The 27,480-nt window shown below is 38.7% G+C and overlaps 2 protein-coding genes and 2 pseudogenes across 6 annotated transcripts; all 4 read left to right on the forward strand.

Moving 5' to 3' along the window:
* Nucleotides 1–2,397: 2,397 nt before the first annotated feature.
* Nucleotides 2,398–5,269, forward strand: LOC103337324 (putative receptor-like protein kinase At2g23200 pseudogene; annotated as a pseudogene). The gene has a single exon (XR_016123200.1). The product of XR_016123200.1 is annotated as a putative receptor-like protein kinase At2g23200 pseudogene (transcript).
* Nucleotides 5,270–6,538: 1,269 nt separating this feature from the next.
* Nucleotides 6,539–8,535, forward strand: LOC107880461 (putative receptor-like protein kinase At2g23200). Its single transcript, XM_089043913.1, has one exon. The coding sequence runs from the start codon at nucleotides 7,447–7,449 to the stop codon at nucleotides 8,488–8,490; it is 1,044 nt and encodes a 347-aa protein (XP_088900039.1). The 5' UTR covers nucleotides 6,539–7,446; the 3' UTR covers nucleotides 8,491–8,535.
* Nucleotides 8,536–14,136: 5,601 nt separating this feature from the next.
* Nucleotides 14,137–15,399, forward strand: LOC107880464 (uncharacterized). Its single transcript, XM_016791989.2, has 3 exons — nucleotides 14,137–14,291; nucleotides 14,397–14,944; nucleotides 15,116–15,399. Exons 1-3 carry the CDS (start codon nucleotides 14,137–14,139, stop codon nucleotides 15,397–15,399), a joined length of 987 nt encoding a protein of 328 aa, XP_016647475.2.
* A 7,308-nt stretch (nucleotides 15,400–22,707) lies between these two features.
* Nucleotides 22,708–26,115, forward strand: LOC103337636 (putative receptor-like protein kinase At2g23200 pseudogene; annotated as a pseudogene). 3 transcript variants are annotated; one of them, XR_016123204.1, is made up of 2 exons: nucleotides 22,708–25,467; nucleotides 25,617–26,115. The product of XR_016123204.1 is annotated as a putative receptor-like protein kinase At2g23200 pseudogene, transcript variant X3 (transcript). The 3 variants fall into 3 exon arrangements; XR_016123202.1 differs by having other exon boundaries at nucleotides 23,086–25,467; nucleotides 25,759–26,115; XR_016123203.1 differs by having other exon boundaries at nucleotides 23,086–25,467; nucleotides 25,766–26,115.
* Nucleotides 26,116–27,480: the final 1,365 nt, after the last annotated feature.

Here is a 27,480-nt window from a genome sequence, read left to right on the forward strand (position 1 = left end):
CAATTCAAATTCTTTAAACTCCATTCAAATTTGGATGTATTCAATCATGACTTTAAAAGACTAAATAAAAGTTTGAGTGTATTAAAAAAACTCATTGATTTTAAAGGAAATACAAAAAGTGGTGGATTTCGTTTGATTATAGACTAATTTTAGGCCATGACAAATCTTTGTTTCTCTTAGAGATTTTGATAGATATATTATTTTTATTCTCAATATATGATTTCACCATTACTACTACGTACCACCATCGTATCATGGCTATCATCACCACCACCACCACCATAGTCATCATCGTCACCGCCACCCCCAGCACCACCACCACCCCCACTACCGGCCCACCATCACCACCATCACTATCATTGCCACCACCACTACCTCCACCACTGCCACCACCATTATCTCCACCGCCACCACCATTATCACCTGCACCATCACCCCCACTATCACCATCACCACAACCATCACCAGCATCATCATCATCACCATCACTGTCATCAACGCCACAGCCACCCCCACTGCCATCACCACCACCTCCTCTACCACCTCCATCACCTCACTCACACCGCCACCACCACTATCACCCCAACATCCCCCACCATCACCCACAAACCACGATCGCCATCACCACCACAGTCATCACCCCTAAACCCTTTGTTTTTTGAGTGATATAAACTCCATTAAAATCAATAATAAAACTCTAACAAACTCAGTTAAAATCTATACATGAATTCAATCAAATTCTATGTGGAGTTTTTAGAATTCAGTCAAACTCAATTAAACTCCATCAACTTTGTAACTCTTTTAAAATCATTTAAAACCTAAATTGAATACACCCACCTAAGTACAGCACATCCAATGCTTCATCAGCATTCATATATGTTGAGCGTCTTCCTTCACTTAGTTCCACAGTTAATGTAGACGATACAGCTGTCTCTGTGAACGGATCAGTGGACACAACACCAAGCCAAGTTTTCTCCCAATTGAAGTTTGGCGATGCCAGATAAGGATAAGCTTGTGTGTTCTGTGAAGTATTAATGATCACCTTTGATGCCTCTTTCTGGTCCTTCTCTTTAGCTTTTCCGATTCTGGGGTAGGGTCGGAGATTCTTCTGATTCTTTTGCTATGTTTTTGTTGGTTAGTTTTTTCAGCCTTTGTGGATTAATTGTCAAAGAAAGAAGAGCCAATTTGGGTGTTATGAATGTTTTTGTTCTTCTTCACCATCTTTGCTTCAATTTTTTTTTATTTGAAATCCTAAATTTGAATGATTGAGGAACCCATATTTAAAATCCTAGCTTTTCTTATTCTTATCCACCTTTGATTCAACACATCATCGAGTTATCAACCAACCAGTATTAACTTCTCACCACCGAAAAAAAAAAGAAAAAAAAAGTTTGTATGTAAAGATTCTCTCTTATTAACCAGAAAAGAGAAGGAAAATTAATGGTAGAAATTTTTTTATAAAAAAAGAAGAAGTTAAAAAGCCCAAATGTTTGTAAAAAAATTGAAGTTTTCCCAATATCTTAGTTCTTTGACATTATGAAAAAACTAACTGGCAAAAATAGAACGAAAAAATCAAGATAGTGGGAAAACTTAAAGAGTCTGATGTTGTGCGGAATTTCCCTTTGATCTTGTTGTTGATAGACTTTAGACAAACACACTGTGGATGTATCAAACATTCACAGACTCGAAAATAACCAAACACAAAGAACGAGAGAATTTATAGAGATTCAGCAATGCCTACGTCCTCTTTGGTGATCACCCCAAGAAATTTTACTAATGAAGATATGTTACAACTTTGGTCAAAATGTGTCTTTTTTCAGATTCTCTTTTCAAATTATGTTATATGATAGTCTTAAAAGAATTAGAATCTGCTCTCTTAGAAAAAATTGGATCTCTCAAACACAAATAAGTTGACTTTTTAAAAAAATTGGGCTCTTAAATAGTATTTGGCAAATTATGAGTGTTCATAATCAAATTTAAAATCAATGATTCAACTATGATTGCATAAACATGACATGGATATTCTTCTGAACACAATAGTTTTTTTTTTTTTAATTTTTTTTTTTGTATAATTGTTTATCAAAATTATCAGGAACTTTCAAAACTAGATACGGGTTTTGCTGCTTACCAATCGTTTTAATTCATATGCTGTGTTCTTTGTATCATTGTGGACCATTGATGTTTCTGCTGTTCTCGTCCAAACACAAGAAGACAGTAAAGACGAGACATCAAACTTGTTATTGGTGGTGGATGATATTTCAGTCAATTATATGGCTCTCTTTGACAAGAAAGAACTGAAACACCCAAAATGTCCTCTGTTGTATTTGCATAGTCTATGAAATATAAGGGAGAATTAAATAAATCTACCGTACTTTTTCTTACTGCAGACTTGCACGGTTGGTGTTTCTACTTCAAAGTCCACGACTTTCCTATTCCAAGTCTTCGTTTGCCATAATTTCCGTTGTCACTCGGCTCAGATGAGCTTTCCTTCTGCTACCAATTAGCAAAATCCAGCAACTCCATTAATTCTCATGGAAAGCTTTCATAACCATAAAATCCATATCCCTCTATTTTCTCTGCTTTTTTTTCTCTTCCACTTCTCATCCCTTCACTTTCTCTCCTTAGCCTATGAGCAACCTCATAAGTATTTCGTTAATTGTGGGTCTAAAGCTGATGCAAACCTCAATGGCCGGGTGTTCACTGCAGACTCGAGTTCTGGTTTTTTGTGCTCAGAGAAAAGCAGGGCTATTGAAAGTACCAACCAGTCGCCAAGTCCGTACCAAACAGCAAGAATTTTCTACAACCAATCCTACTATGAGTTCACCATCGCTGAAAACGGTACTTTTATTGTCCGTCTGCATTTCTTGGCTTTCTCCTCCGCAGTTAATCTCTCCACAGCCCTTTTTGATGTTCTGGCTTTTCCTAATGTTTCAAATTCTGGGTTCAAACTGTTAAGCAATTTCACTGCTAAGAACAGTAGCAACTCTCCTTTGATAAAGGAGTTCTTCCTTGGGATTGATCCTGGCACATTTAAAATATATTTTGTTCCTCAAGCATCATCTTTTGCATTTGTGAATGCCATTGAAGTCTTCCTTGCTCCTGCAAGTTTCAGCCCTGAGAATTACAACAGTAGTCTTCCTTTAGTTCTGCATTCAATTTACAGGGTGAATGTTGGAGGCCAGAAATTCACACCAGATAATGACACAATATGGAGAAACTGGGAACAAGATGATAGATTTCTGTCTAATTCAAACTCTGCAAAGGATAGCCGACCCTCCTCACAGACGCTTATTAGACAGTCGGTAGAATCTGATGGTTTCGTTGGTGCTGATAATGATTTTATTGCTCCAGATTTAGTTTACCTGACTGCCAAAGTGATGACCGATAGTACTAAGGGGCTACCCAATCCCTTCAACATAACCTGGTCTTTTAATGTGAGTGCGGATGCTAGACACCTCGTCCGGGTTCACTTCTGTGACATTATCGGTCCGCCTGGTAATGTAGTATTTAACTTGTATTCAAATGGAAACTTCATTACGAAGGTTGGTGGACCCGATTTCCGTTTTAATAGCCTGTACTCGCCTTTCTACTATGATTTTGTATTGAGTTCTAATGGATCTGAATTCATTAACATCAGCATAGGCCCTAGCATAGACACAACAACAATTAACAATGCCTTTCTAAATGGACTGGAAATGTTGGAGATAATAGAGGGACCAGCTTTAAGGAACCCTCCAGCTTCAGTTTGTAATAAGAAAGGAAGCAAGAAGATAAAGGTGGGTCTTGTGGTTGGTTCAGTTATTGGAGGCCTGTCACTTATCTGCATTCTGATTGTTGGAATCTTGTTCGGTTTGAAATACAGAAACGCAAAGCGTGTTGAAACTTCGGAATGGTCACCAATGCCTGCAGTTGGAGGAGGGAGTAACCACAGCAGGTTGACTGATGGAACCATTACTGGTTCCCCTATGAATTATCTAAATCTTGGGTTGAAGATATCTTTTGCTGAACTTCAGCAAGCAACAAACAACTTTGACACAAAATTGTTGATAGGTGAGGGTGGCTTTGGGAATGTCTACAGAGGAACTCTGTTGAATGGCAGAAATGTAGCTGTTAAGCGAGGAAAACGAGATGAGAAAAGGTCAGGCCAAGGCCTTCCAGAATTTCAAACAGAGATCATGGTTTTGTCCAAGATTCGCCACCGCCATCTTGTTTCCTTAATTGGGTACTGTGATGAAAGGTCTGAGATGATACTGGTCTACGAATTTATGGAAAAAGGGAGCTTGAGAGATCATTTATATGATTCAAACTTGCCTCGTTTGTCATGGAAGCAAAGGCTTGAAATTTGCATTGGTGCAGCAAGGGGTCTTCATTACCTCCACACAGGTGCAGCTGGGGGAATCATTCACCGTGATGTTAAGTCCACCAACATCTTGTTGGATGAAAACCATGTTGCCAAAGTTGCTGACTTTGGCCTTTCAAGATCTGGTCCTCTTGATGAAACACATGTCAGCACAAATGTTAAAGGCACTTTTGGTTACCTTGATCCTGAATACATAATGTCCCAACAGTTGACAGAAAAATCTGATGTTTACTCATTTGGCGTGGTTCTCCTTGAGGTGTTATGTGCAAGACCTGCTATTGATACAATGCTCCCAAGAGACGAAATGAATTTAGCTGAATGGGGAATGCTTTGCAAGAAGAAAGGGTTGCTTGAACAGATTGTTGACTCTTCAATCAAGAATCAGATTGATCCTAGCTCATTAAGAAAATTTAGTGAGACAGCAGAGAAATGCTTGCAAGAAGATGCTAATGATAGGCCTACAATGGGTGATGTGCTGTGGGACTTGGAGTATGCATTCCAGCTCCAGCAAACAGCAAAGCATAGAGAACCCCATGAAGACAGCACAGCCAATGCTTCATCAGCATTTGTATTGCCAGATGTTCAGCGTTTTCCTTCAGTTAGCTCCACGATTAACATAGATGATCAGGCTCTTCCCGGATACGATGAATTAGATACAACAGAAGTTGAAGTTTTCTCCCAGTTGAGAGTTGGTGATGCCAGATAAATTTGTTCAGTTTGTAAGGTATATTAGTTAACCTTGTTTAAGTTTCTTTAGGCTGTAAAAGCTAAGTTAGGTATGCCTTGTTAATTTTAGTCCTATCTTTGATTATTGTACTACAACTGCTTTCCCATCTTTAAGATGTGATAATAAACAGAAGCAGCTAACAAATTCTAGGATAGTTAAACTGCTGTTGATTTGGAGTTTCACCGTGTTACCCCAGAGGAGTGTCTTACTTAGGTTCATGCATTACTCCCTGCTATATTCTATACTTTTCCTGAGACTATCCAGCCATGCTCTTAGCCTAAACCCTGGGCAGTAGGATCATGATACAAAACAATTCGAATTGAAGGAGGCCCAAACTCGTGATTGATAGTGTTATGAAATATGTTTAAATGCCCTGGAAAATATTATGGATAGGTGTGTCTCAAAAACCTCATGTCTCATGTGAATCTTGGAACTCAATCATTTATTTATCAGGGAAAAAATTCTTGCACAGATGCTTTAGCTAGTTTAGGCCATCAGGTGCACAGTCTAGTCGTCTGGCTTTGAAGTTGTTAATAGCAAGCTTTTTGACCAAAAGAAATGACAAGGGACACTTATGTGAAATTGTTCTCTTTGTTTTTTCTTACAAAGGTGAAAAAGGCTCTGTAAATGCAAATAGAACGTAGGATTAGGTAGCAAAATTAAGATGGATGTGACTGATAACCTTTCTTTGCTTTAATGTCTGCGTGTTTGAAGATAGGATTTTTATCTTAAATGTTTCTTTTTCCCTATGATATGTAATTAGTTACATTTTTGTCACCCTTGTTCTTACGAGGGAAATATTTGCCTTCTGTTATTCTCTTGGATGCTTTACATCTGCAGTGCAGTTCTTGCAGCAAGAATCATGTAGGTACAGGGTAGATAGAATTGTAAATTTCGTGATGTGCGACATATAATTAGCAGCCTCAGTTACTGGTTTGTAACATTTTAATGAACATGGAGGAATTAGATGTTTCCAGATTTGTTGTGATAAGGCATTACCTTTCTTCTTTTCATCATAGGTACTTAAAATTCATTACCATGGCCTTAGTTTTTTCAGTTTGTTATGTTAGGGATTGGGTCTCCAACTGGTGGAAGGTTTAAGATTGACATCAATTGTCAAGAATCATTGTACATTTAAGATTACAAATATCCATGTAGAATTCGAAAGCCAAGAGTTAAATGGCATTTAATTTAAAGTTCTGAGAATTTGATAATAGAGAAGTATAAATTGTGTAGTTAGATTTGTAATCTTCACTTCTTTTTTCCTTGTGTTTTATCATTAATTTTTTTCTCCATATTTAGGATACAGCAACCAAAAGCAGATAAAAAAATGATTTTTTTTTGTTTTTTTGTTTTAAAGCACGCTTGGTCTTTGCTTTCCAGTGTTTTATCGGCAACCAAAACAGAAATTGTGAATGATTTCCATTTCTAAGATTTCTCCAAGAGCACAAAGTCATTGAATCGACAATTGATTAAAAAAATTAATAATAAGAACGATGGAAATACCTGAGCTAATCTGTGAGATTCAATCCCCTTCCTAATAGAACCCAATATGTTGTGAAATATAAATACCTCAGCTCCTCTTATATAGCATTAGGGATTACCCAAGAACCTGAAATCAAATTAACCAAATAAATGAACCCAAATTCGTAAAAAATAAATCAAAAATACCCTAAAGATAGAACATGGCTCACACCCACGCTCTACAAAGGACGAAAAATCTCCCAGAAGACAAAGATGCAAAAACTCGCAAGCAAGAAAGATGGAAGACGTCTGAGTCGAAGGCTGTAGAAACGATGAGAAATCTCCCAACCACAAATCTGTGAGACGAAGACTAAAAGTTCGGCTGGATTTGCAGCGCACCTCCCAAACGAAAATCGACGCCCCCCCACGCATGTCTAACAATGAATGCAGATCTTCCATGGCTGCCCCCCAACCAGCTGGTTCGAAGTGGACTGAAAATGGACGCTTCTCTGAGCGAACGAAATGTTCGCATCGGAGGGGAAGGGGTAAAAAGGGAAGAGAAGAAGATGTTTAGTTGAGGGCAGTTTCGTTCAATTTACTGTTACGAAGAGAAAACAAAACAAAAAACAACAGTAAAATGAGGGGCATTTCCGTCATTATACTGTTCTTAGAAACAGTGTTTAGTTGCATTGCACTTTAGTATATATATAATTTGTACTCGAATGGCAACTTCAGTAAGAAGGTTGGTGGATATCAGTCCTTTTTCTCAACAGAGTCAGCTACTCCCTTCTACTATGATTTTGTGGTGAGTTCTAATGAATCTCAACTCATTAGCAGCAGCGTAGGTGCTTGGATAAACTCTACAAACAAAACTGCCTTTCTGAATGGTCTGGAAATGTTGGAGATAATGGAGGGCTCAGTTTCAGTTTCTGATGTGAAAGAGTCTCTGAAGAAAAATGTGGGTCTTGTGGTTGGTTCGGTTGTTGGAAGCCTGTCTTTCATCTGCATTTTGGCTTTCGGAATCTTTTTTGGTTTGAAACACATAAGAAGGTTGACTGCAATTCGTGGGGTGAAGATATCATTTGCTGAAGTTCAGCGTGCAACAAACAACTTTGACGATGAGAAGCTGCTTGGTGAAGGTGGCTTTGGGAATGTTTACAGAGGAACTCTCCTCGATGGAAGAAAAGTGGCTGTCAAGAGAGCTAAGCAAGGTTCAGGCCAAGGCCTTCAAGAATTCCATACAGAGATCAAGATTTTGTCCAAGATTCAACATCGACATCTTGTTTCTTTAATTGGGTACTGTGATGAAAAGTCTGAGATGATAATTGTCTATGAGTTCATGGAAAATGGGACCTTGAGTGATCATTTATACGCTTCGGACTTTCCTCGTATGCCCTGGAAGCAGAGACTTGAAATTTGCATTGGTGCAGCAAGGGGTCTGGATTACCTCCACACAGTTGCAGCTAGGGGCATCATTCACCGTGATGTTAAGTCCAACAACATATTGCTTGATGAAAACAATGTTGCTAAAGTTGCCGATTTTGGCCTTTCAAAACACGGTTCTGCTGATGAAACTCATGTCGTCACCAAAGTGAAAGGCACCCGTGGTTACCTTGATCCGGACTACATGATGTCCGAACAGTTGTCTGCAAAATCTGATGTGTACTCGTTCGGGATAGTTCTTCTTGAGGTGTTATGCGGAAGACCTCCTATTGATGGAAATCTCCCAAGAGATGAAATGAACTTAGTTGAATGGGTGCTACATTGCAAGACAAAAGGGTTGCTTGAACAGGTCGTAGACTCTTCACTTGAGGGTCAGAACACGGCTGAGAAATGTCTGCGAAAAGACGCTAATGATCGGCCTACAATGGGTAATGTTGTTGGCGGGACTTGTGGATATTTACTTACTTTTTTTACACACCAAGAATTCCTATTATAATTGTAATTGATTTACTTTAATTCCTGATTTCCTACTGTAAATAGATTTAAGAATTTATTATTTACTTGCTCATTCAGGTTTCGTTGTATTATAAATATGACCTCCTACAAGGAGAAGAATACACAGAAAATTTTCACAAACAAATATTCTCTCATAGTTTTCATATTTTAGCATGGTATCAGAGCGGCGATCTTGGAATTGCTGACTCTAGTTTCACACCCCCGCCATCGCTATGGGGGTTGATGATTTTTTCATCCCTCATGGATGTAGTACCACCGACTCCTTCTCTCCTTCTCAACCAACCATAGCCTAGTTGAGTGCCCAGATAGCTCAGCTCTTACAGATGCAGACTTTGGCCCCGAATTTGATCCTGAATTAGGATCCCCTTTGACGACCCCGACCCCAACCCCGACTATGACGACGACGACAACCCCGACTCCAACTCCGACTCCAACAACGACCTCAACCCCTACTTCGATGATGACTCGGACCCCGACCCAAAATTTGTCTTTGATTCGACCCGATCCCGACTTTGACTCCTACTCCAGGCCCCGACTCGGGCTCGATCCCAATCAATTCCTACTAAACTCAGTATCCTATACATCTTCCACTGCATAGATTATGACTTCTTGACTAACGACCCTGACACATGGACCAGATTGAGAATATTGTGGTGATCCAAGACACACTCATGAGACTTGTTTTAAATTGCATGGCTATCCCAATTGGTGGACTACTCTTAAAGATCGAGGACAACGCAATACGACCAGTAATGGTATTGGTTATGGATTCCATACTTCCGCTAAGATTGATTCCAGGGGCTGGATAATTGATTCCGGTGCAACTGATCATATGACGTTCAATCCTTATGATTTTCTTAATACTACACAACCTCGACGAACTTGTATTGCAATGCCAATGGAGTTACTTATCCTGTGACAGGGGCTGGCACTGTTGAACTCTCATCCTCTCTCTCACTGTCTAATACTTTACTTGTTCCATCTTTATCCAATAAATTGTTGTCAGTTAGTCAACTTACTGAACAATTGAATTATTGTGTACTCATTTACCCCGAGTTTTTGTTTGCTTCAGGATATTCACACTAATGAGATTCTTGGTCGTGGTATTAAGATAGGGGGGGCTATATTATGTAGATGACTTCAGTCCCGATGTAGCTAACAATGTGACGCATCCTTTTGATAGCAAACAACAACAAATCTGGTTGTGGCACCGTCGATTGGGACATCCGTCTTTTAGTTATATGAAGCATCTTATACCAGATTTATTCTCAGGTTTCAAGGACTCCGACTTCACATATGATACTTGTATTTTGGCCAAGAGTCACCGTGTGCCCCACCCGTTGAGTACGAACAAGAGTACTTCTCCATTTACGTTAATTCACTCTGATGTCTGGGGACCTTCACCTATCACTGCTCCTTCTAGTGTTCAATGGTTTGTCACATTCATAGATGATTGTACACGGATGACATGGCTTTATTTGCTGAAGAATAAAAATGAAGTGTTTTCCCATTTTCAGTCATTCCACAAACAGATGAAGACTCAGTTTAATGCTCAAATCCAGATTCTTCTCTCAGACAATGGTGGAGAATTTGTCAATCATGACTTTCAGACTTACTTTCAACAATATGAAATTATCCATGAGACGACTTATCCTCAGACACCGCAACAAAATGGTGTTGCTGAACGAAAGAATCGACATCTTCCTGAAACCGCACGAACACTTCTGATTGGCTCTCATGTTCCTCGCCATCACTAGTATGATGCTATTGTCACCGCAGTTCACCTGATCAACCGCATGTCTTCTGATGTATTGACCTTTAAAACTCCCTTACAAGTGCTTGCGCAACACAAACCTCTGCCCTCTGTTTTGGTACTCACACCCCGAATCTTTGGATGTATGGCTTTCGTTCATCTCCACAAAAATCAACGTAGCAAACTTGATCCCTGTGCGCTTCGTTGTGTTTTTGTGGGTTATGCCACTCATCGAAAGGCTACTGCTATTATCACCCTCCTACCCGACGTACATATGTCACTTTGGATGTGACCTTTCTAGAATCTGAGTTGTTCTTCCATGACCCATCATCTAATTCTACGCTTCAAGGGGAGATACGAGTGACGAGCAGAATTGGAGCAACTTAGAAAACGAAGAAATTCTCCTCTGTACAGAAATGATCGACAAGCAATCAATCGCCCATTCATAGTCATCAATTGACTGACCTACCTGATCCATGCGAAGATATTTTTTATCCGAGTTTCACACCTAAAGACAATACAGAACAACAAGATGAAGACCCCCTCTAACTCAACAGTACCAATAGACCAATCTCCTGAAAATATCCTTGAGGTAACTACTCCTACTAGACTTGTGCATTTAGAGGATAAAACTATTGGATATCAATTACCTTTTTGGCAAAATCGTGGGAAGCCACCAAACCGTTATTCACCTGATATTGGCAAGACATCCAAGTATCCAATTGCAAATCATGTATCCACTGAGAAGCTATTTGAACCACTCAAGGCTTTTGTGCATCAGTTGTCTGCTATCCATATTCCAACCTAGGTCTTTGAAGCATTGAAAGATCCTAAGTGGGTTCAAGCTATAAAAGAGGAGATGAAAGCTCTTGAGAAAAATCAGACTTGGACATTGGAGACTATACCACAAAGAAAAAAGACTATCGGATGTAGATGGGTGTTTACTATAAAACACAATGCAGATGAATCTATCGAGCGATACAAGGCAAGACTTGGTACACACAGACCTATGGTATAGACTATGAAGAAACCTTTGCTCCAGTTGCAAAGTTAAACACCGTCAGAGTCTTATTATCCCTTGCAGCTAATTTGGATTGGTCACTACACCAGTTTGATGTAAAGAATGCTTTTCTAAATGACGAACTCATGGAGGAGGTGTACATGGACATTCCTCCAGGATATAATACTACTCAGACTAGAACAGTTTGCAAGTTACGAAAAGCATTGTATGGATTGAAACAGTCACCACGTGCATGGTTTGGACGGTTCACCATGGCAATGAAGAACAATGGTTTCAAACAGTGCAACTCAGATCATACTCTATTCTTGAAACATCGGAAAAGGAAGGTAACAACATTAATAATCTATGTTGATGATATGATTATTACTGAGAATGATAAACAGGAAATATCACAACTACAAGACTATTTGGCTACTGAGTTTGAGATGAAGGATCCAGGTGGACTCAAGTATTTCTTGGGAATTGAGGTGACTCAATCACAACAAAGCATATTTCTCTCTCAAAGGAAATATGTCTTGGACTTGTTGACAGACACAGGAATTCTAGATTGCAAACCTGCAGAGACTCCTATTATTCAAAATCATCATCTTGGAGAATATCCAGATCAAGTTCCAACTAATAAAGAAAGATACCAAAGGTTAGTGGGAAGATTGATCTCTTTGTCACATACTTGACCAGACATTGCTTATGTTGTGAGCGTTGTCAGTCAATTTATGCACTTTCCAAGTGAAGACCACATGAATGCAATTTTTCGGATACTTAGATATTTGAAGTCTACCCCTGAAAAAGGACTTATGTTCTCAAAACATGGTCATCTAAATATTGATGGTTATTCAGATGCAGATTGGGCAGGTAATGTAACAAATAGAAAATCCACATCGGGTTACTTCACATTCGTGGGAGGTCATTTGGTGACATGGAGGAGCAAGAAATAGAATGTAGTAGCTTTATCCAGTGCAGAAGTCGAGTTCAGAGGCATGACTAAAAGGATTTGTGAACTTCTTTGGTTAAGAAAATTGCTTACTGAACTTGGGTATAAACCTACATCCACAATGAATCTCTTTTGTGACAACAAGACTGCTATAGTCATTGCACAGAATCCAATTCAGCATGATCATACTAAACATGTTGAGGTGGATCAACACTTCATCAAACAGAAGCTTGAGGCTAAAGTGTTTCAATTTCCTTTTGTGAAATCCGGGGATCAATTGGCGAATATTTTGATAAAGGCAATTTCCAGTAAAACATTCCACAATTCACCGGATCAGTTGGGCATTAGCGACATCTATGCACCAACGTGAGGGGGAGTGTTGGCGTGACTTGTGAATATTGACTTACTTTCCTTACACACCAAGAATTCCTATTATAATTGTAATTGATTTACTTTAATTCATGATTTCCTACTGCTAATAGATTTAGGAATTTATTATTTACTTGCCCATTCAGGTTTCGTTATATTATAAATATGACCTCCTACAAGAAAAAGAATACACAGAAAATTCCCACAAACAAATATTCTCTCATTGTTTTCATATTTTAGCAAATGTGTTGTCCGACTTGGAGTGTGCATTAAAGCTCCATCTAGCACTAAATCTTAGAGAACTTAGTTCTGAGGACAGCATAGCCAATGCTTCATCAGCATTTGTATATGTTGAGCGTCTTCCTTCACTTAGCTCCATGGTTAATGCAGACGATACAGTTGTCTCTGTGGACGGATTGGTGGGCACAACACCAAGTCAAGTTTTCTCCCAATTGAAGTTTGGCGATTCCTGATAAGGATAAGCTTGTGTGTTCTGTGAAGTATTAATATCATCTTTGATGCCTCTTTCTGGTCCTTCTGTTTAGCTTTTCCGATACTGGGGTCGCAGATTCTTCTGATTCTTTTGCTATGTTTTTGTTGGTTAGTTTTTTCAGCCATTGTGGATTAATTGTCAAAGAAAGAAGAGCCAATTTGGGTGTTATGAGTGTTTTTGTTCTTCTTCCCCATCTTTGCTTCAATTTTTTTATTTGAAATCCTAAATTTGAATGATTGAGGAACCCAGATTTAAAATCCTAGCTTTTCCTATTCTTATCTACCTTTGATTCAACACACCATCGAGTTATCAACTAACCAGTATTAATTTATCACCACACCAACAAAAAAAAAAACGTTTGTATATAAAAGAGAAGGAAAATCAATGGTAGAAATAAAAAAAGTTAAAACGCCCAAATGTTTGTGAAAAAAATTGAAGTTTTCCCAATATCTTAGTTCTTTGACATTATGAAAAAACTAACCAGCAAATACAGAACAAAAAAATCAAGATAGTGGGAAAACTTAGTCTGCTGTTGTGTGGAAATTCTCTTTAATCTTGTTGTTAATAGACAATTGAGTGGATGACTATTTGTCACTATTGGATTTGAAGAAAATTTGGGCAAAGCTTGGGTATAAAGTAGATATAACCCAGAAGGTGACGAGCCTAAAATTGATCTATAAGGTGCATGCAGAAGATGTTGTTAAGGAGGTCTTAGATGATATGTGCATTGCAAATTTAGTTGGTACCATTCCATCAAATAGAGTTGTTGTGCTGTATTTTCATGATCCAACTGACCAAAAGAGGTATGCAAATGTAGCTGAAGAGTATGCAAATGTAGCTGAAGAGGTATGGCCATCGTTGGATTCTAAGGAGTATGCAAATGTAGCTCAAGAATATGCAAGGCATATAAATGGTAATGAAGAGGAACATGTGGAAGTTGAATCTGATGGTAGTGAAGCTGAAAATGAAGAAAAATAGAAGGATGAAGAGTTAAAGGATAGTGATTATGAATACACTGATGATGAGATGCCAAACATTGATCCTGGAATGATAGCAAAAATGGGAGCAAATGTGGGTGAAGAGGAACCAAACATTGATCCTGAAATGGGGCCTCCTAATAAAGGTACATGGGCTATCTCATATGATGGTGAAGACACTACTGCACTCCTTTCTGAAGGTGAAACTTCTGAGGATGAACAAGGAAGTGGAAAAAAGTCAAAGAAGAGAAAGAAGAGAAAATTACCAAACTTTAAACAATTTAGAAGAGAGACTGACCTCAGAAATCCTCAGTTTATGTTAGGAATGCAGTTTGCCAACAGAGAAGAAGTGAAGGAAACTATTAAGGAGTATGCAATTGTCGAAGGCAAACCTATAAAGTTTGTGAAGAATTATAATTTTAGGGTCAGAGCCAAGTGTGTTGGGCACAAGTATTGCCCCTTTGTTGTGTTGGCTTCAAAGATAGTTAGGAATCAACCCACTTTTGCAATTAAGACTCTTTCTTTAGAACATGAGTGCACTAGAGTTGATAGGTTGGGTTATTGCAATGCAAGATGGTTATCCATTATATTTGCATACAAAATTAGGAAAAATCCCAACTGGGATGTAGCAGCAATGCGGGGAGAAGTGCAAGAACAATATGCTATGAATGTAAGCAAACATCAAATATGGAGAGCCAAGAGGTTGTCAAGAGTGGTCATTGAAGGTAGCATAGAGCAATATGCAAGGTTATGGGATTATGCAGAACAGTTGAAAGCTTCTAACAAGGGTAGCACAGTTGTAATTAAGAATGACATGGTTGGGGAGGAACCTGTTTTTCAGAGAATTTATGTGTGCTTGCCAGGTTGTAAGAAATGGTTTTTGGATGGATGTAGGCCTGTGATTGGGGCAGATGGGTGCCATTTGAAAGGACCATACACATGACAAATATTAACAGTTGTTGGGGTTGATGGGAACAATGGAATGCTCCTCATTGCCTATGTTATAGTTGAAGCTGAAAATAAGAGTTCTTGAATGTGATTTCTTGAGTTGTTGATATCAGATTTAAAAATAGAGAATGGGGCTGCTTGGGTGGTCATAAGTGACAAGAAAAAGGGTCTACTTTCAGCCATTGAAACAATTGTGCCTACAGCTGAGCATAGAATGTGTGTTAGACACCTTTATAGCAACTTCAGAGGGCAACATTCTGGGCTCCTTTTAAAGAATATATTGTGGGCAACATCAACGGCCACCACGATTCCATGGTATGAAGCAGAGATAGAGAAGATGAAGGTGCAAGATAATGAAGCTTACGAGTGGCTCTTAAAATGGCCACCAAAGAATTAGAGCATATCTCATTTCAATGAACACTGCAGGTGTGACATCTTATTGAACAATCTCCGTGAGACATTCAACTTTTGCATACTAGACACAAGAGATAAGGCCATCTTAACATGCCTTGAAAGAATTAGAACTTATGTGATGTTGAGGATGTGTTAAAGAAGAACTGTTGGTAGGGTTTGGATACATCCTATTGGGCCTAGGATAGTGAAGATCATTGGGAATAACAAGAAGGGAGCATATCAATGTATTCCCAGGCTAGCAGCTAAGAAGAAATACCAAGTGTCTCATATGTATGGGGGTGAGTTTGTTGTGGATCTAAGACCAAATATTTGCTCTTGCAGAAGATTGGATTTGTGTGTGATCCCATGCTCATATGAAATTTCTTGCATTTTTCGCAGACAAGAAAATGTGTATGACTATGCACATGAGTGTTATAGCCAAACTACTTACCTCTCCTTATATGATCCAATGGTCCACCTTATGCCATACATGGATCAATGGAAGATGACAAATTTGTCTCTAATTAGACCTCTTTCTTACAATACCCATCTTGGAAGACCCAAGAAATCAAGAAATAAAGAGGCTTCTGAGGTTGAAGTACATGCTCCAGTCCTTCCAAATCCTAGACACCTAATTACATTCCACCCTTGCGAAATTGAGAAGGGTTTTTATCAAGATCGGGTGTTCTATTTGTGGCCAAGAATGACACAATAAAAAAAGACACTTTAAACAAGGAGGTGCTACCAATTCTAGCAACCAAGGGGTAATTGAGGTAGTTGAGGTAGCTTTATGTATTAGGGTTACTATGCATTATGGAAGGGGTGTACATAGAGGTGCAATAAGGGGTGATGGTAGAGGAAAGAGCAAACAACCTAGCTCTTCATCAATAAGTGTGACATCTTATTGACTATTTTATAAGTTCATGTTTTCAAATTATGTTCCTAAACTTTTGCTATATGTTGTTGAAGGTAGGAGATAAGAATGACAAAGGGAAAACACCAGTTGCTTCACAGCCTCCAAACAATGGAGATTCATCCTTTTCAACACCACTAAACATTGTGCAATCATCGTCTCAACCAATTTCAATCCAACGTAGAAGATTTAAATCTCCTACAAAAAGGATTAGACCACTAAAAACTGGCCAATCTTCACCTCAGCCAGTTTCAAGCCACTGTATCAGATTTAAATCTCCTACAAAGAGGGCTAGACCTTGGAGACCATGATTATGTTCCTAAATGCAAACAAAATTTAGCCAAACATCATGATGCGTAATTGCTCGAGTTTTTGGTTAGGTTGGAGTTTTTGATGTGTAATTGCTTGAGTTTTTGGTTAGGTGAGAATTTGAAAGTAATGTTTTGAACAATTTTGTGTTTTGCTGTTTAGGTTTGATGTTTAGGTTAGGTTTTGGAACCATCTTTTACTATCCAAGGCTAGACATTGGATATTGGTTGGAAATTTGTATTTTGAGGGCATATTTTGAGCATGAACTCTTATTGAAATTTGGTTATTTATTTGGAGTATGCAATTGGAACTCATGTAAACTTTGGATTCAAGTTATGCAATTGTCAAATTATCTCTTAAGTGATGTTATTATACACTTACACATTACAATGGCACAGATGTACCAAACTTTGGATTCAAGTTATGCAAATGGCACAAATGTACCCAACTTTGGATTCAAGTTATGCAATGACACAAATGTACCAAACTCATTACACATTTCACTATTTGATCATCAAATTCTTTGGAATTTTTTCAGACAAATTTAGGATCTTAATCATCATCATTGCAACCATGACACCAAGAACCCATGCCACAAATAGACCCACCCACATTAGTTTCCCTCTATGTCGATACACCATAATTTTCTCATCCCTCTTCATTTTCTGCCTTCCCAGTCTTCCAACTGTTGCTTTCAATTCCTTGTTTTCTTGCTCAATTTCTTTGAGCTTATCTTTCAGTCCTTCATTAACTTCTTCTATTTGATTCAGTTTCTGCTCCATACCTCTTATTCTTCTTAGCAACCCAGGCAGAACTTCCTTTCCTAATGGGCATATCTCTTTGTCCACTCACTCCCAATGATGAGCTTTGCCTCTGTTTTTCTGAAGAATTTTCCATATCCAGGGTTAGATCTAAAATCCATGGACCAAAAAATACAAAATTCTAGACAGAGTGACATACCTGATTATTCTCACAGGCCTCAATTTTCTCCCAGGATTCGAATCTGTCCATGAAGTCCATCTTTTAATAGCTCCCCCCCAATTACAAAGCTTCCATGTGTTATGGCTCCCCGAACTCTGCAACATCTCCTCTCCTTTCTCCTCTCCCTCTATAAATTTTTTTTTCGCTAGATGCCCTAATAAGCATCGAGGCCTTGAGGCTCTGGACCATCAACTATACCATTTCTTCTGATGCCACCAAGCTCTTAAGATTTTCTTTGCTTCAATTCCCATCTCTTCTCTTTATCAACCTCAAATTTGTTTTTAAGGGTTCATGTTTTTGTGGGTTCTGTGAATGAATTAATGATTGCCCTTTATAAGAGCATCCACAATGAGCTCTATAAACCACCTCCTTAGACAAATTTTAAGGAGGAATCATAAAAATACAACTCCAACCACGCTCTCTATCCACCTCCTAAAATAGGGAGTCCTCTAGGAGCTCCTAAATCTGAGGAAAGAGAAATAACTCCTAGTGGCTCCCTATAATTTAATACAAATTTATAAATAAACCCAATCCTAGACATGTATTTATAAAAAAAATCCAAGCACTATTTAAACATAAAAACACACCCAAAATCAACCCCAAAGTCAACTTTTTGGGTGTGTTTATAAATGGGTTTTGAGTGTGTGTAATGATGAGTTTTAGCTGTGTTTATATGTTTAAATAGTGCTTGAGTTTTTTTTTTAATTTCAACCCCCATTTTGGGTGTTTTAGTGAAACTCCCATAATTTAATGCTGCTTTATTTAATGAGTATTTCAAACCTTTATTTAATGCTAACTATTTTTTATTTTATTTTTTAATAGAGATGGACCAATCAAAAAAGAGTTATAACATTTATGACTCTCCAAATTAGGGAGTGTGGTTGGAGTTGAAATTTTTTAGAGAGCTCCTAAAATAGCTTTCTTATATTCTTAGCCAAATTTTAGCTAAGAAATAGAGAGCATCATTGTGGATGCTCTAAATAAGCTAAATTAAGCCCCAAGTTCTTACATTACCATTATGAATTAATGATGGCAAAATGGGATAAGCGGTTTATAGAGTTGGCTCCCTCAATTGCTGCACTCCTCCTACACCATTTTGCGTTTTTGGTTTATGGGTATTCATGGTGAAGGGAGGGAGGAGGAGGCGGTTGAAATGGGCCTGCAAATTTTCCCCTCCAATTGGTGGTTGGGTGGTTCTCTTGGAGGCGAGTATTCAACAAAATCAGAAAAACTAGAGAGAAGAGATGCAGCTAGGATGACCTCGTTAAAACCTTGTCTTGAAAACCTCTAATGGAGGAAAATTCATTCCAGAAAAACACTAAACATCTTCTTTCTTTTTAATTTGACTTTTGATTAAATAATTATTTATTTTAATTCTTTTTAATTGTTTATGGTTTAATATTTGAAAAAAGAAAGAATTTGTTATTACTTTTTTGTACACGACATTAAAAATGAGTTTCACTTTTGACACACCAACATTTAACAAATTAATTAACGGTTTAGTAATGGAAGGGGTAATTTGTAGGCTTTCCTCGAGTTAGAGTATGTACTTGTAAATGTTCCCAAAAGTGAGTATGAATTTGACAATGACCTTATAGTTTGGGGGGTCTTTTGTAGTTTATCCAATTAATTATTTGGTTGATTTATTTTTTAAAGAAAACTAATAATGAAAGATTTTTTATTTTTGTTTGAAAAAAAAAACATTGGATGCTGAATCATGTAAGGGTTTAAAATGTGTGTATAAATTTGTGGTTTTTTGTGTGTCTCTTGATTTTGACCCTATATTAGGGGTGGGCATTGATCTGGTCGAACCGATGAAATCGGTTTGGTTTGATTTTGATTAAGAAAAAGTTAAATGGTTTAAAAGTCGAACTGAACCGTATATGGTTTGATTTGGTTTTGAGCTTTTGTAAACCAGTCTAAACTAAATCGAATCGTTTATATGTATATTTATTTATTTTAATTATATTTTACATGTGTAATACTCTAATTAGGTAATAAGTATATATGTGAATGCCTCTCATTGCCCTTTTATCTGTTGCAAGTTTGCAATTTTATGCATTTCCGATATATTCTCTGCACTTGCTCCCTATTGTTTTTTTTTTTTCGGGTTTAGTTAGCTGTAGAACATTTATATTGGCTTGATTGTTGTTCACAGTATGCAATAACAGAGAAGAAGGTTGAGCTACTGCGTGATGCACAAAATCAACTCAAATGTATACATGTTTTTGACTTAAAGAGCCAACGCAAATTAACCAATAAAACCCAAAAAAAGTATCAATAAAACAAGTTCTAGGCCTGCTTTGATTTAAGGTTCTTGCTTTTATATAGTTTGTTAATGGTGTTGGTCCTTTTTTCCGCCTTTCGTTCCTTTTCGTCGACCACGGGGGTCCGCTCTACTCTGAGGAAACGAAGGGGAAGTTGGTGAATCAACACCAATGCCCCGATCGGATGGTGTCTCTTGACTCAAACAAAATTGAAAGTTGAATCAGTTGCCAAAGTGGACGGGCCCGATCAAGGCCTTGTCAATCAACTTCTTTTAATACTGACTCTTGTCGTTGCGCAGGCGTGCTACTATTTGGTATATAACCAGCCTAATAGATCTGGTGTGGATGTGAATGACTGATGTTGATGGAGTTCGCGCCTCCTACTTGGACCTCTTACCAAGCCATTGTGCTCTAGGGGGGTACTGGCCTAGATAGATTCTTTTATGTGCTTCAGTTAAGAGGACTTCAATATTCTCTCCTTCGTGAATGTTGCCCTAACAAGTATGAGCAGACCTGAACAGGCAATAGAACAGGACCAAGTTTGTGGTTAGTAAAAACCCTTGTCCGGGTTTTATTAACCTGCTTCAATATTTGCTCTCTTTCAGCCATATCAATAGTCAATTCGGGCCCATTAGTGCAATTTCGGGCCCAACTTAATTCCTTATTCTTTTCTTTTATTATTCCATTAGGGTCCCTATCCCCTTTCGGGCCCGAATGCTAGTTTTTCTAGACTGTTCGAGGGATAAAAGGGCGGGAATTCAATTTTATATATTAAAACAGTCTGTGATTCGTTCTTTAGACAACCAAGTGAATTTTATCAATATAGATTCTTCTGCAAATTACGTTAAATTTGACAAAAGATTCTTAAACTAATCCATCAATTATCCTTGAATCCGGGTTACAAAGTAAAGGAAATAAAACTGGAGATTTCTCGATCCAGCTCAAACGATTACATATATTGAAATAGAAAGATGTCTTAAAAGAAAAATCATACCACGGAGATGGCAGAGCTACGGGAGATTAGGGCAGGAGTTGTCAACTAGTTATCTAAAGAAGAAGTAGGCAGCTTGTTGTCTTGAGAGTTTTGAGTGTTTTGAGACGTTGCGTTTGGTTTTGGAGAGAGAGTCCCCTTCTTCTAAAATAGACCCTTATTATTTATAGGGGTGGAAGAACTCGTAATGATGGAAACTGCGACAAGACCTTTGGCTTGTGGTTTAAGGTCCGCTGCTAGTTCGTTGCTCTTAACCAGTTCGTAGAGGGAATGATGGAGGATTTCTGGCAAGAACCGTCAGTTTCCGTTGTGGAGGTTTCTTGATTTGACTCCTATGTACTTGAAAACCTAGCCGGCAACTTTGATCTCTTCTGATTTCGGAGGCTTCAGTACAGCTTGTTCTTGCTGGAAGTGAAGAAGGTCAAGTCGAATTAAATGTGATAATCCCCTTCGACCTCCCACGTGGGTTTAGAAAACACGCCTGCCAATCTCTTGAACTTGTAGCGCGAGATAAAGGTCTGATTCTCTTGACTTGGGCCTTTCTCTCCTTTTATTATGAGAGGCCCAATTGAGAGATGGACAATCTTAAGAAAGGACAAATGCTGGTGGCCTGGTTTTACATTTTTTTTCTTAAAAAACTCTTTTTAAAAACCTTGACACCATTTTTGGCCCGCTTACCAAAATTGGGTACAAACAAATGGGATCCTATTTGATTTAAACAGTGTGATATTAATTGGATTTATTTTCTTTTTGCTATAATGGATTGATTTAAACTGTGTGATATGAAATTGTGCATCTATACTTTTTTTTTTTAATGGTTACAGATGTTTATTACTTTGCTTATCATCAGTTGATAAAAAACAATAGCTATTTATGTTTTAAAGATAGCTAAGGCATTGCAAATTTTTCTGGTTGCGGTGTGAAACAAGGCCAACTTTGGGATGCAGAGAGCAGCTCGGTATATTTGTCTGCTCAGATCACTTTGGAAAACTCGGGTGGACTACTAATAGGTTACAAAAGCTACAAGGATAATGGAGAGGCCATCCACCTAAAACAGGTCAGTTTCTTGACTCGCTGCTTACCAGTCGTTTTAATACATATGCAAGTCAATACACTCCCAACCCAACCTAGAAAATATTTCACTGTATATTGATGATATTTTTTTCATTTGTTTTGGTCATTTATGACCAAATAACTTGTGAACTAAATTAAAAATAGTTGTATTGATAACAAACAGAATTATAAGAAGTCTTTGATCACAACATCCTCAATAATTCTGAGAGGAGTCTCAAATCAAGAAATAATCTCATGTTACATACCTCAATTGATGACTCACAAGCCACTATTTGCATACCGTATTTAGGATTTGTGAAGAGAAGATGAGAGCGTAGTAGATTTTTTGGATTGAAAAAGAAGAGTAATCTGACAATAAGGTGTAAAGGAGTTTGTGTTTTTCTAAAACTTAATATGAAGATTGGTGGGGTCGAGGGGTTAAGTATTAAGTTAGATGACCTTTTTTGTCTTTTAAAACAATAATTAAACTTAAAAGCTTAATGATTTAAGTATTAGAACGAACAAAGAAAAATGTAGGATTTAAATAGAAAAATTCTAAATTTATTCATGTAGGCACCTAATAATGTAGTCAAGTGTTTTTGTGGACATTGATGTTTCTGCTGTCATCCAAACACAAAAAGACAGTAAAGACTAATCATCAAACTTGTTGCTGGTGGTGGAAGATATTTCAGTCCATCATACGGCTCTCTTTGACAAGAAAGAACTGAAACACCCAAAATGTCCTCTTTTGTATTGTATTTGCTTGCATAGTCTATAAAATATAAGGGAGAATTAAATAAATCTACCATACTTTTGCTCGGAATTTTCTAACTGAAGACTTGCACCACGGTTGGTGTTTCAACTTGAAACTTCAAAGTCCACCACTTTCCTATTCCAAGTCTTTGTTTTCCATAATTTCCATCGTCACTCAGCTCAGATGAGCTTTCCTTCGGCTACCAATTAGCAAAATCCAGCAACTCCATTAATTCTCATGGAAAGCCTTCATAACCATAAAATCCATATCCCTCTATTTTCTCTGTTTTTCTTGCTCCTCCACTTCTCATCCCTTCACTTTCTTTCTTTAGCCTATGCGCAACCTGATAAGTATTTCGTCAATTGTGGGTCTAAAGCTGATGTAAACCTCAATGACCGGGTGTTCACTGCAGACTCGAGTTCTGGTTTTTTGTGCTCAGATCAGACTCGGAGAAAAGCAGGGCCATTGAAAGCACCAACCAGGCGCGAAATCTGTACCAAACAGCAAGAATTTTCTGCAACCAATCCCACTATGAGTTCACGATCGCTGAAAACGGTACTTATATTGTCCGTCTGCATTTCTTGGCTTTCTCCTCCTTCTCAGTTAATCTCTCATCAGCTCTTTTTGATGTTTCGGCTTTTCATACTGTTTCAAATTTTGAGTTCAAACTGTTGAACAATTTCACCGCCAAGAACAGTAGCAACTCTGCTTTGATAGAGGAGTTCTTTCTTGCCATTGGTCCTGGCTCATTGAAATTATATTTTACACCTCAAGGATCATCTTTTGCATTTGTAAATGCCATTGAAGTCTTCCTTGCACCTTTGGAATTCAGCCCTCAGAATTACAGCAGTAGTTTCCCTTTAGTTCTACGTAAAACTTACAGGGTGAATGTTGGAGACCAGGAAATCACACCAGATGATGACAAAATATGGAGAAAGTGGGAACAAGATGATAGTTACCTGTCTGATCTAAACCCTGCCAAGGAATTCCGCTCCTCGAAGGAGCCTGATTATGAGGGGGGAGAGCATAATAACCTAGCCACTTATGGATTCGTTGGTGCTGATAATGATTCTATTGCTCCAGATTTAGTTTACCAGACTGCCACATTGATGACCGATATTCCTAAGGGGCTATCCAGTCCCTTCAACATAACCTGGTCTTTTAGTGTGAGGGCGGATGCTAGACACCTCGTCCGGGTTCATTTCTGTTTCATTTTCGGTTCGCCTGGTAGTATAGTATTTAACTTGTATTCAAATGGAAACTTCATTAAGAAGGTTGGTGGACCCGCTTTCGGCCTGTACTGGCCTTTCTACCATGATTTTGTATTGAGTTCTAATAGATCTGAATTCATTAACATCAGCATAGGCCCTAGCAAAGACACAACATATAACAATTCCTTTCTAAATGGACTGGAAATGTTGGAGATAATAGAGGGACAAGCTTTAAGTAACCCTCCAGCTTCAGTTTGTAATATGAAAGGGCGCAAGAAGATAAAGGTGGGTCTTGTGGTTGGTTCAGTTATTGGAGGCCTGTCACTTATCTGCATTCTGATTGTCGGAATCTTGTTCGGTTTGAAATACAGAAAGGCAAAGCATGTTGAAACTTCGGAATGGTCACCAATGCTTGCAGTTGGAGGAGGGAGTACCCACAGCAGGTTGACTGATGGAACTATTACTGGTTCCCCTATGAATTATCTAAATCTTGGGTTGAAGATATCTTTTGCTGAACTTCAGCAAGCAACAAATAACTTTGACACAAAATTGTTGATAGGTGAGGGTGGCTTTGGGAATGTCTACAGAGGAACTCTGTTGAATGGCAGAAATGTAGCTGTTAAGCGAGGTAAACGAGATGAGAAAGGGTCAGGCCAAGGCTTTCCAGAATTTCAAACAGAGATCATGGTTTTGTCCAAGATTCGCCACCGCCATCTTGTTTCCTTAATTGGGTACTGTGATGAAAGGTCTGAGATGATACTGGTCTACGAGTTCATGGAAAAAGGGAGCTTGAGAGATCATTTATATGATTCAAACTTGCCTCGCTTGTCATGGAAGCAAAGGCTTCAAATTTGCATTGGTGCAGCAAGGGGTCTTCATTACCTCCACAAAGGTGCAGCTGGGGGAATCATTCACCGTGATGTTAAGTCCACCAACATCTTGTTGGATGAAAACCATGTTGCCAAAGTTGCTGACTTTGGCCTCTCAAGATCTGGTCCTCTTGATGAAACACATGTCAGCACAAATGTTAAAGGCACTTTTGGTTACCTTGATCCTGAATACATAATGTCCCAACAGTTGACAGAAAAATCCGATGTTTACTCATTCGGTGTGGTTCTCCTTGAGGTGTTATGTGCAAGACCTGCTATTGATACAATGCTCCCAAGAGACCAAATGAATTTAGCTGAATGGGGAATGCTTTGCAAGAAGAAAGGGTTGCTTGAACAGATTGTTGACTCTTCAATCAAGAATCAGATTGATCCTAGCTCATTAAGAAAATTTAGTGAGACAGCAGAGAAATGCTTGCAAGAAGATGCTAATGATAGGCCTACAATGGGTGATGTGCTGTGGGACTTGGAGTATGCATTCCAGCTCCAGCAAACAGCAAAGCATAGAGAACCTCATGAAGACAGCACAGCCAATGCTTCATCAGCATTTGTTTTGCCAAATATTCAGCGTTTTCCTTCAGTTAGCTCCACGATTAACATAGATGATCTGGCTCTTCCGGGAGACGATGAATTAGATACAACAGAAGTTGAAGTTTTCTCCCAATTGAGAGTTGGTGATGCCAGATAAATTTGTTCAGTTTGTAAGGTATAGTAGTTAACCTTGTTTAAGTTTCTTTAGGCTGTAAAAGCTAAGTTAGGTATGTCTTGTTAATTTTAGTCCTATCGGTGATTATTGTACTACAACTGCTTTCCCATATTTAAGATGTGATAATAGTATTAACTGTTCATAAACAGAAGCAGCTAACAAATTCTATGACGGTTAAACTGCTGTTGATTGGGAGTCTCACCTTGTTACCCCAGAGGAGTGTCTTACTTAGGTTCATACACTCCCTGCTAAATTCTATGCTTTTCCCTGAGACTATCTGATGTAGAACAGATGGCAGATTTTATCACGGTTGAGCAAGAAAAGGGACGTGGTGGGAATTTGCAGAATTGTCGTCCGAGCTCCGATTAGGGAGCAAAATACCATTTCGGAAAGGGAACGATGCCACGAGTCAAACTCACTACTTTGTTGTGATGTACGATGGATTTTGGCATTCTGGAGTCGTTTGGCCTTTCAAAACTGCATTCAAAGTTCGAAGTTAATTCCAAATAAATTCTGTTGTTCAGTTTTATTTGTAATAACTCCCCTAGCAGTTACAAGGGTTGAGAGTTGTGTATTTAGACGGGTTCGTCTAACGTTTTTTGGCAAGTTCAGATTTTAATCAAATTAATCAAAGAGAGTTTCTCTTAATTTCTGGTGGATTCCAGTTTCCTTGTTACTCAAGGTTTTCGTTTGAAACCTTATTTGCTTGTGCTGCGTCAAGTGGTATCAGAGCGGGTCTCTCCCGTCTTGGTATTCTTGTCTTATCATGGGTGATCGTGAAGCTGATGTCCCAGCCCCAATTACTCGAGCGGATCTGGACGCTCAAAACCAACGGATCGACAACCTAACCACCCAATTTGGGGAGATGCGAGAATTGTTGTTGCAAGCTCTTGGTGGCAACCATAGGCGAGGAGGCAGGGATGACGAAAGAAGAGAAGGTAGGGATAATAATCGAGGAGAAGGTAGAGATGGCGAGAGAAGAGATAATAGGAGGCAACTTATTCCGGATAGTGAGTCAGAGTCAGAAGAAGAACTTGAAGAACCACCACCACCGGCTAATAATCCTCGTAATCGTAATCGTAATTACGAGAATTTTGGCGACTATCGGATTAAAGCAGAAATTCCTAACTTTTGGGGAAATCTGAAGATTGAAGACTTCTTGGATTGGCTTGTAGAAGTGGACAGGTTTTTCGATATTACGGAGGTTCCTGAGCATAAGATGGTGAAGATGGTAGCTTTCCGTCTTAAAGCTACAGCGGCTGTTTGGTGGGATCAATTGCAAAATTTACGGCAGAGGCAAGGAAAGCAGGGGTTCGAACATGGCGGAAGATGAAGTAAACATGATGGAACGATTCTTGCCCACAGATTATGAGCAGATTCTCTACCGTATGTACCTAGGCTGCGCAAGGCACCGTTCGATTCACGAATATACCAAGAATTCATGCGTTTGGCGAGCGAAACCATTTGACCGAGACTGACAACCAAAAGGTCGCGAGGTACAACAATGGGCTGAAGATTTCCATCCAGGACAAAATTGGTATGCAGAATATATGGACTTTGCAGGAGGCGATTAACATGGCATTGAAAGCTGAATTGTTGGAGAAGGAGAAACGCCAACCCAACTTCCGCAGGAACACGACGAAACCTCTGAATATCTGCTGGTGCTTCTAGTGGCTCGGAGATAAGGGAAAGCACAGCAGAGAATCTTGGAGGATCGACAAAACCAAAGACATTGGCCAAAACAAAAATTTCAACGAAGGTAGCGGCGGAATTACAACGAGGGCAACCCGAAACCAGTCCCAGAATCCGTATGCTAAGCCCATGACGGACATATGTTACCGTTGCCAAAAACCAAGGCATCGTTCTAATGTTTGTCCAGAGCGGAAGCAGGCCAACTTTATCGAAGAAGCCGATGAAGATGAGGAAAACAATGAAGTCGGAAAAGATGATTATGTAGGGGCTGAATTTGCAGTTGAGGAAGGAATGGAGAAGATTACCTTGGTTTTGCAGAGA

The sequence above is a fragment of the Prunus mume genome, linkage group LG1 (assembly GCF_029339155.1).
Source record: "Prunus mume cultivar Tortuosa linkage group LG1, ASM2933915v1, whole genome shotgun sequence".
Classification (NCBI taxonomy): Eukaryota; Viridiplantae; Streptophyta; class Magnoliopsida; order Rosales; family Rosaceae; genus Prunus; species Prunus mume.